At 37.3% G+C, this 10,973-nt stretch overlaps 1 protein-coding gene across 1 annotated transcript; it reads left to right on the forward strand.

Moving 5' to 3' along the window:
* Positions 1-268: 268 nt before the first annotated feature.
* LOC140951532 (probable serine incorporator) lies at positions 269-10,545 on the forward strand. The gene is made up of 7 exons (XM_073400799.1): positions 269-583; positions 3,073-3,298; positions 4,438-4,782; positions 5,249-5,320; positions 6,020-6,270; positions 6,849-6,955; positions 8,812-10,545. The coding sequence occupies exons 1-7, from the start codon at positions 353-355 to the stop codon at positions 8,951-8,953; spliced, it is 1,374 nt and encodes a 457-aa protein (XP_073256900.1). The 5' UTR covers positions 269-352; the 3' UTR covers positions 8,954-10,545.
* Positions 10,546-10,973: the final 428 nt, after the last annotated feature.

The following is a 10,973-nucleotide window of genomic DNA, read 5'->3' on the forward strand; positions in this document are numbered from 1 at the left end:
TAAGGTGGTATTATGTAAACGAAATGCTATGGAGGTGTAGCTATTCAAATAAAACTCCCCTAGCTTTGCTTGTTAGTACTTTCAGATCATACTATTTGTTTTTAAGTATTTTACGAAATGAAGTTTGGAAACGTTGTCGAATTTTAACTCGGCCACTTTTGGAAACTGACGTAATGACGCAAATCTTGGAAAGTCACAAGATTCTGACTGGCATATACGTCATGTTTTTGTGTTAGTTACCGCTGACCGTGTATGTCTTGCCTTTTCAAACAAATGACATTTCATGAGCTGCACGTTTGACAGGAAGTAGTTCTAATTTTGCCCCGAAAGAGTTGACTTACATTTGCTTGAAATGGGAGCAGTTTTAGGAGTGTGTTCGGCTGCGACTTGTGCCGCAAACTTAGCTTGTTGTTGTGGCTCTGCGGCCTGTGGTTTGTGTTGCAGAGCGTGTCCGTCCTGCAAGAACTCAACTTCGACGAGAATTGCCTACTCGTTGTTTCTTCTCTTCGGTTTGATCACGTCTTGCATAGTTTTGATACCTGGAATTAGAGACCAGCTTGACAAAATACCACATTTTTGTCAGGTAAGAAGCCTTTCTTGATATATTCTTTTCGATTTTATTGTTGCTTTAATTAAAATATTATTTTCCTTTGTGTTTCAGTATGGTTATGAATGAAAATGAGTTCCAAACAAAGGAAAATAAAATTTAAACCAAGGATAATATTGAACCACAACATATGCACAGAACTTTGCTTCTATCCTTCCAGCTGGTTTTAATTTAAGAGCCCGTTCTGAGCTTTGTTGTTTTTTAATTTTGAGCCTATAAAAACTCTTTTAACGTTTAATTCTTTGGAGTGCGACTGTGTAAATGATAACTAATACAGTGCTCTCCTTTCATTGGTGTAATTTAGTACCATGCTAGCATTTTTAGAGAATTCAAAGCCAATTTTGCTTCTTCCTTGGTATTTTGAAAGGATCTGAACATGCGTTCCCAAAAATGAGAATGGAATGACCATTAATTTTAAAGTGGAGACTTTTCTAACCATAGCAGTGAGAAAAAAGGCTGCACACTTTTGTTTATCAGGGCTGGCCAGAAGTTTAATACATGTACAATATATTAGGTATCGTTTACCTGTCAGTATACATCATTTGATTTCCAAAATTTCAGATATTGAGCATTTTGCGTAAGAAGATAAATATAGGTTTTTTGTAGTTTGACACAGTGGTAGTTCAGGAAATAGGAATCAAGTATATTGATATCCCATTACCCCACACTCCTCCCCCCCCCCCCCCCCCCCCGAACCAGGCCCCTGGTTTTTGTGAGTGTCACATACAGGGAGACAATGGAATTGGAATCATGAGTCACAAGTATCATTGTGGTTTAACTGCAAAGTTTTGAACATTTCGATGTCATTTCTATGGTCAATAAAAGTATATAGACCATGGAAAACTGTTTGTGATTTGTTGTTTATAATAACATTGAAAGTTTTTGACATCCATTTCTCTTAAAGTTTCTCAAGAAGTTGCATGAGCAAGGATCAGAAAAACAAATTGCACCACCATCACATCATTTCCATGGTCCTTACTCTTACTAACCAAAGTTCTCACCTGGGGGAACTCCTATACCCACATTGGTCTCCCTTAGGGTTTAAATTTTTTTTTTTTAAAAAGTTATTTAATTCTGGGACAAGCATCCCCATCACTTTTATATGGGATTGCTCCTGGGAGTTCTCGACCAATTGGCATGCAAGGAGTCACTCAGTTACTGTAAAAATATTTTTTGTTAATATGATTGTTAGACAAATTAAGGCACTTGCCTTTGTAAAAAATATTTTTGAATTTTCTTTTGTATGCTCTATTAGACATGATTAGAAAGCATTTTTAAGTATTTTTGTTGTCGTGTCTGATATTACTGTACCTTAGAAAATCTAGCTATCAGCGTCACTTTTTGATATTAACACTGTAATATCAACAAATTACCATGATAAAATCTGGCACAATACATGTTTTCGACAAAAACAATGTGTCTGCTTACATCCCAATTATTTGTGACTGTGCATTTAAAGTTTGTGAAAAATATGTATTTTACAAAATTGAGGAAAGGCCGTTTCAGTTTGCTGTGGAAAATAGTAAAATTATTACTATGTTTTGTTTTTTCAACTCATGCTCACAACAGTCTGCCCAAAAAGCCTTCAAGATACATTTCTGATATGTGATCTTTTGATATTAGTGCCAGGTACTGGATAAGATAAGTGGTGTATTTTGCAAATTCCTGTCTGCAAAGCGCAAAAAAATAACAACCAACTGAAGTTGAAATAAAGGCATGTCTAAAAAATTTGGTATTTGGAAGGGAAACAACAACATGAATAGTTGTACAATTTCCTTTCACTTCTATGGATAATATTTGGGAGAAAAACAAGAAAGAGAGGTGAAAGTTGGTTGACACAAATATGAATATATAATATGACAAATGTGATGTACTGGTTTAAGTTTCTTTTTAGGGAATGACAGATTTTAAAGAAAACACATTATTATTATCTTTACATTGCAACTCCATATCTAGGGGTATAGTAATGTCAAAATTTAAGAGAGGTTGGGGTGTGCAGCTCGAACTGTGAGCCTGATTGTTTATTGCCATCCAAATAACATACAAAGTTTAACATCCTAACTAAAGAATGGTATACAAATATTCCCAAATAAAGTCACTCAGGCTAAACTATTCACGTACGCCACCTGATATGAAAACTCAAAAACCCAATGGGAAAAAATTGGGGACGTATTCCCCAACCAATGGGGGCGCACAACCTCTGGGTTTTAAAGGTAAAAGAACAATCGATAGATGAATGAAGCAAGATATAAAAATAAAAGTTAATAGTCCTAGAGCTGAGGTGAATACATTGTAACTGTCAAAACCTTATATACCTAACAACACTAGAGTCATAGCTCCATAGCGGCTCACGTGCGTTCATACCAATAGGAAAGTATTTACATTCCCTGTCACTACCACTAGGTTTAGTTCCGCCAAATTTTCCTGAGCAAAGCATTCACACAATAATGTATTTCAATCCACAGAATGAACCAAATTTATGTGACAAAGTTGTTGGTTACATTGCTGTGTATCGCATCTGTTTTGCCATGGCAGTGTTCTTTGTCTTTTTCTGCCTCATTATGTATGGAGTAAAAAGCAGTAAAGATGCCCGCTCTGGAATACAGAATGGTTTCTGGGGAATCAAGGTCCTGATATTTATTGGAGCCATTGTGGGAGCATTTTTCATTCCAGATGGAAAGTTCACAGAAGGTAATGGCTGTACAATGTAGATAAATAGCTTTTATATGGAAAAAAAATTTAAATGAAAGAAGATCATCGCAGTTATAGATGCAACTTTTGCACTTTTGAGAAGAAAGCAGTGGCTTTTGTTACAATAGTAACAACAAAGTGAGTCCTAAACTGAATTTTTTTTGGCCTTTATGGAACCATGCAGTCTCTTTTAATCTTTAATTTACTTTAATAAAAAACTCCTTCAATTGTAAAACACAACGAAGACTAAAAGAAATACGCCTCGTTAAACAACAGCTGCAAGATCAGCACAACACAAACATCTTCAGATCGATCGAAGTTTTACTCATGCCATGAATTTTTTTGTGTCTTTGGTGCTTTTTATGCATCACTGACTCAGGAGGCAGAGAAAACAAAATCACTGGAAAGCCTGGAAAATTCAGGCTTGTACCAGATTCAAACCCAATGATCTCTGTGATACCAGTGTAGCACTCTACCAAGTTAGCTAACAAGCCAACTGGAAGCAGGTCCTGCCCCTTGCCTTTTTTTTTACCATGGCAGTATTTATAGCACTGATGCTAGTAGGGCCAAGCAAATGCCTGAAACAAATAATTTAAATCAAACTTAACAGGGTTATGAATTCCAACCAGCCAGAGGCTGTATGCCGGAGGTTGAACTTGGGCCTACCGAAACAAATCCAGCCAGCGGTCAGGGTGGGACCTAAACTTCAGGCCCCCAGATTACTAGTCCAGTGCTCTAACCGCTCGGCCATGCTGCTTCTAGGTCATTGAGTTGGTTTGTTATAAACCCTTGAAAGGTCATGAAGATGAAATAATGAATAGTTTTTATAATATGAAAATCATACTGGTACTGCTGGGTGAAGAATTAAATGGAAAAATTTCATTATTTACAGTTATAGACACAACTTTTACAGTTGCGAATAGAAAGCCAATGGTGACGTTAATATTATGAGTGCAAGTCCCTGAATGCTTGGTTTGTCGTTTAGTTGTGTGCAGAACAGAAATACCAAGCGTGATGTTAACTGACACCAGTCTTGTCCACTTAACTTTACTTCCATCTGTGTCTGAGACATGAAAGCATACAACCAACATTAAAATAATCTGGTATTAACATTACCTTCTCTGATAATCACTTTGCAGTGTGGATGTATTTTGGTCTCATCGGTGCCTTCCTGTTTATCCTGATTCAGCTGGTTTTGCTTGTGGACTTTGCTCATTCTTGGAACAGCGCCTGGGTTGAAAACATGGAAGAGACTGGTTCTAAGGTATGGGCGGCACTGCTTCTCTTCTTCACGTTCTTGATGTATGGCACTTCCGTGGCAGGAATTGTGTGCCTTTACGTCTACTTTACCCATGGAATCAAGGATGCAACACCGAGTAAATGCCACACAAACAAGTTCTTTATCAGCTTTAATTTGATCCTTTGTATTATTGCCTCAGTCTTGGCAATTCATCCTAAAGTTCAGGAACATCAGCCCAGATCTGGTAGGTACCTCAAGAAGAGGAATAATTTTAAATAAAAACTGTAAAAGTGCCACAAGATAGATCATTCTACTATGCATAACAGATATACACTCATATAGTTTAAGGTCAGCTTCCACCGTAATTTCTACATTAAACTTTCAACATTAAAAAACAGAAGTCTTCTTTTTCAAACAAGCTTAAGACTGTGGAATGCAATGCCAATGCACTTCAAAAAGCCTAAATTCGGCAATATGATTGCATGGGATTCTCATGCAGATGCCAAAGGACCAAGACAAATTCAGGTTAACTTGAGCTGCTCACCATTCTCCAAAACTTCTTTTAGTGTCATGTTATGCTTGTAAAGCATGTGTACTTAATTTACCCTTTTTCATGTGTAATTACTGCGCTTTTCCAAACATGCCAACACTGAAGGTCAAAGTGCAACACAATATCTTTACGTATTTTATTATGTTTACTTTTGCCCTAGGTCTTCTTCAGTCCGCAGTTATTTCATTGTATACGGTCTATTTGACTTGGTCAGCATTGCTATATAACCCAGGTTAGTCTCTTTTTTTGCCTTTTTATTTGCCTCTAGACCACACCTATTTAGTTTACAAAATGTTATGACTCCACTTACGATCTAGTGAAAACCAGATTGTCAGAGTTGGAAGCAGAAGGATAAACCAATAACAATGCACATTCCCACCCCTTGTGATTGGTTTAGCTCTTCTGCTTCTGCTTGTGACTCTGACAACCTAGTTTTCACTTGATCGTAAACGACAGAGTCGTAAGCGGAATCAGAATGCTGTTTCCACTAGATCTTTAAGTTTATGCTTCCGATTACGTCTCTAAACCAGCCTTTAGTAGAATTAAGAAAGGTTGCAAAACAGGCTAACAAGATAACATATTTTATTTCACTACAAGAATAAACCTTGAAACTCTAACTTACATCTAAGCAGTGACTGGAAAAGCGGCATGGGTATTTCTGTAACAGTCAGAAAACAGTCAGTGCAATTTACAGTTAGGCTGTAATCTGCAGTCTGCAGTCTGCATTTGCAAAAGTCAAACACTGCTGAAACACTAGCAAGACAAGATATATATGCTACATATATATATATATATATATATATATATATATAATATATTATTATTATAATTATGCTTTTGATATTTGTGGATGCTGAGTAAGTGAATAAGTGGAGTGAAGCAATTTATTCCAATCATTACTAAATGAGTCGTAATGACATTATTGTTTCAGATTCCTCTTGCAACCCATTCGTCAATACTGATCCCTCAATAAAAAGTATTGACACCCAAGCAATCATTGGCTTGGTGCTGATGTTTCTCCTGGTTATATATGCAAGTATCAGGACAGCAAGCAGCTCACAGGTTGGAAAGCTGGCCCTGGCAAGTCGAGCAAGTACAGGCGGGACCTCAGAGGCCACAACCCTGCGAGAGGGGGGTGAGGCAAGTGATGTGAACCTAATGGAGGAAGGAAGTAGACAGCAGGTAAGGCCTGAGAAGCTTCCATGTGAGTTCGGGATGGGTGAGGGGGGAAGGGGAGGTTGGGGTGTGAAATCCTTGGCCTATGCCAGACCTTTCCCAGTTGCCTTTTTCAAATCCTGTTCTAGACGTGGCAGAAATCTCTTCCTGTATCCTATCCCAGACTAGCTGTTATCCTCAAATTCAAATTTTTCATTCCATTGACCAATATTTTTAGAACTATATTATTATTGATACTTTGTCATCTGATGCAAAACCTTAGCTAGCCTAGCCTAAACTGCTTGAAAACCATATTGGCACATATGTTGTACCCATATAGACTAGACTAGCTGTTAACCACAATTTAGAATTAATTCTTCATTCTCCTGACCAATTTCCCATTTAATTTATTGATACCACGTCATCTAATGCAAAACCCAAGCTAGCCTGCTTGAAAACCATATTGGCACATACACTGTACCAATATAGGCCATAATGACTGTGCCCACCCCTGGACGCAGCTCATTTACATGTGGATATTGTCCCCCAATTTCTGCTAAGACTTTGATAATCAGTTTACATTAAAATAAAATGATTTTTTGTAGGTATATGATGATGAACATGACCAAGTGGCTTACAGCTACTCCTTTTATCATTTCATGCTGTTTTTGGCCTCACTTTACATCATGATGACTCTGACCAACTGGTATAAGTAAGTACTCTTCTTTCTTTCTTTTATACCATCCAAGTTGGGGTTTAGTGCATGAGGCAAATCTGTCAAGTGCAAAATATTCCATTATCAAAATGTTGATTTACACAGTGAAATGCTGACTACCAGCCTTGTCCACAGGCATCAGGCATGATTCCAGCTCTGGTTTCAGAGAAGTTTGTTTTGCTTCTGTGAAATTGATCTCCTTCAAAGATGTTACAACAAAGCTTGGACCCAGTGCTTGGTAGTGGCCTTGAAAACTGTCAAAGTTTGACACTTTGAAAAATTATAAAACATAAACGAATGATACTAAGACAAAACTTGTTCATAGAAGTAATCACAACAATAAGGAGATTTCAGTTAGTGAAAAACATTGTCTGGGATTATGCACACTTTAATCCTTGTTTTAACCTTTCCAATGATGTTCACCCAGTGTGCATCAGAAAACACGTAAAGAAGGGAATGGGGAATAAATATCTACAAGAACATGCAATTTATTAATGGAAGTCATTAAGGCTATGCACTTGATGATACTCCAGGTCTTGAGCCTGTTTTGCACTACAGCCTGACAGTCAAACCTGTGTACAACGGTCACCCTTAAGAAATGGCAAGGTGACTGTTATATACAGGGTGACCACTATATTTGGGTCAACTTTGTAGAAAATTTATAAGGCAACTGAAAATTTTGGGAAGTATTCTGGTGACTCTAATATACAAGGTGACTGCTATATACAGGTTTGACTGTAGCCCTTTCACTGCCAAATGTGGCCAAAGGCACATTTTGACCAAATTTCATTTTCTAAAATTTTGACAAACAAATAGCACCATGTGAAAGTACAGGCAGAGAGCTTTCATTTGAATGTTCACATCATAGGATTATCCACAGACTCAAAAGTTAGAGTCATCTTACAAACCTCCATCAAGCACTCTGGCAGTGAAAGGGGTAGTTACTTTAGTTACTAGCATAACAACATAAACAAAAGGTCAGTTGTTTCCTTGCATCATGATGTTACTTTGTTTTGATGGTGTTGTCACACTTGCTGACATAACAGCATAATGACTAGTTTCAATTTCTGCCAATCTTGCCCAGCTACTGGTAATAGAGCCTATTATAATGACCTTCTTTTGTCATAACACCAAGACGAACCAGCAACCTCATTCCTGTAATCCTCTCCTTCTCATTCCCTGGAGCAAGGGATCGAGGTTGGATGAAACAGGTGTAATACTAATCTTTCTCGGCGCTGTTGACCCAGTGTAATGTGTAGGTTGTGAATGTGTGTGTTATTTAAATGTGTGCATGCTCTCTTTTAGTAATTAGTTAACATGTGTATTTTCATAGATAATAGCATGATTTGTAGTGATATTTGGCATAAATACCTTGAGTGATATTTCAAAATTGTTATACGTAATTTCACGAGCTGTTAGGTGAGTGAAATTTGAGACAATTTTGAAATGTCACGAGTGGTATTTACGCCAAATACAACGTACAAATCTTGCTATTATTTGTTTATACTACTACACACTAAAGGTTTGTAATTTTCAAAATAATTAAGCTGAAATACCACTGCTCTAAGCCAATCAAATTGCAGAAATTTCTCATGTAGTAGTATAAAGGTTGTTATTTAACACATTACATTTTCTTTGGGTTGTCTTCCACCTACTCATGTACCTTGTCAGTAACTGTACCCAGTGTGGTTGGCTCCCCTTAAATGTTCTTCAATTGGTATAGGATTTAATGCAGCCAAAACCAATTGTGTTATTGTGCACATTTTAGGCATCCTACTGATGAACAGTGATAACTTAAAGATATTTTAAACAACAATTTGCCCTCTGTCCTCTTTGATTGTTTTTCAATTCAGGCCTCAATCCAGTAACCTACACAACCTGACAAACAGTGAGGCAGCGGTATGGATCAAGATCTGCTCTAGTTGGATGGGACTGTTGCTCTACATCTGGACCTTGATTGCTCCTGTTCTGTTCCCTGATCGAGACTTTGACTGACCACGCCCATTACTATGACCTTGTTGGTATCTCACATAAAAAATGATCAAATTGGCAAGGCATTCATTATCATTACTAAACGTCCTGAAATGCTGGGATGTTTTTTTGATTTAGTACAAATATTTCTTTTGCTGCTATAAATGTTAAGATCTTCTGTTGCAAGGTCAAAGTGATACAAGTGTGGATGGTAGGTAGGTAGCTAGGTAGGTAGGAAGGTAAGTAATTTTTTAATGCAAAAGATTAAAATCAAAACAAAAACATGTATGCCCCAACAACACTTAGCTGGTGTCCATGGAGGGCATATTTACACCTAAAAGCTAAAGATTAAGACTAATATTACCTTACTGAACTAAATTTAATTCTTCAGAAGTATCAGACCAGTAGCCCTATTACCTAGATACGTAGTTGGTAGTTAACAACCTGAACAATATTTCTTCAAAAGAGCTCCTAAGGATGGGCTGGTCATTCAGCATTTTGTACATTGATATGGTCGTGGCTACCCTGGGTGCCAGAGGCTTCTATGGCGCGGTTTCTGGTTTCAGTCAAGGCCTGCAGCCGATGAAGCTTCTCATCACACGCGAGAAGAAACCTCTGGTACCCAGGGTAGGTCTTGGCATAGTGCTGTCTAGCATCAAGTCTGTCACCCTTAAGGCGAGGGGGTGCTGTTAGGCCATTGGTCCTCAAAGCCCCACCCGTGGATCCCCCAGTGATAATTTTTTGTAGGCTAGTGTTTGTAGCTTGTAGTTTGCCAGTATTGGCTCTCACAGAGGCTTTTGCTATTCTAACTAAGAGAAAGTTGGTTCTGATACATACAGCTTATCTTTAATTTAATTTTTCCAACAACAATCATGCTGTTTAATGTATTGTGCAATCACTCCAGTATATTATTTTGATCCTGAAAGAAAATAATTTAACCTTTACAAGAGGAATTGATTAAAAGGAAGAAAGGGATTTGTTGAAAAGCGAACTTTTGTAATTGAGAAGTGGGATGAAAAGCTTAAGAGTCTAGCCATGGACTTGGAAGTTGATTCTTGTTTTAGGGTAGTCAGGTAAATTTGAACGGTATGTACATTGAAAGGGGAGATAATATCGCAGTTGAGTTAGACAGAGTGCTACAAATCTGTTCAATTGTTTATGTACTGTTTGAAAAATGAGCAGGAGTGTATTATCAGGATTAAAAACTTGAGAAGAAGCCGAGAGTGTTTACAAATGATAATACACTCCTGCAAGGTTTTTGAACGGCTTCAAAATCTCTGATATAGATCAAATCATTCTTGCACTAATATTTAGATTTGGTGTTATTTTGGTCTAAAAAATTGGACGCATTTAAGGTTTAGCCATGTCTTTACCAGATATATATATATTTTGAATAGCATTTATTTTTGGTCTGATATTCTGAAATGCTTTTCCAGCAAATGAAGGCATTTTTTTGGAAATTTATTAATAGATAAATTAATTGATTATGAAAGAGCTATATAAGATAAGTTACAGAAGACATAAATGTTATGGAATGAATCACACAGACTCTGTAGACATTGTGTCACAGTATATTGTAAATGTTTGTGAAGTAAAATATTAATTTTTACACTTAATTACTTTTTATACTTATTTATTTACTTGAGCTAGGAATCATCCCAAGCCTTTATACTTGCTGGCTTTAAAATATGTTATATGTGATCTGAATCCATTTGGAAGATTGCCTCTAGGGGGTGTGTTAATTTCATGTAATGCATGTCTGACGGGAGCAAAACTTCTAAATCCTTAATATCTATGCACAGCAGCATGCAAGTTGCATCAAGTTGCTCCCTAAGGCAACACTAATTGAAGGGTCCCCAACAGTTTTGTCAGTATCAGGAATTTCCCTTATTTGAAGTTCAGGATTCAGGATTTTAAACAAAAACAGGGCGAGATTTGGGACTGAAAGTATCCGCACCTGCGACTTTCAACCTGCGAGCTGCGGCCATTAGTCAAACTCTTAATGTGGGGGTCTTAGTGTTCATATATACAGGGCGCAAAATAG

The sequence above is a fragment of the Porites lutea genome, chromosome 11 (genome assembly GCF_958299795.1).
Source record: "Porites lutea chromosome 11, jaPorLute2.1, whole genome shotgun sequence".
Taxonomy (NCBI): Eukaryota; Metazoa; Cnidaria; class Anthozoa; order Scleractinia; family Poritidae; genus Porites; species Porites lutea.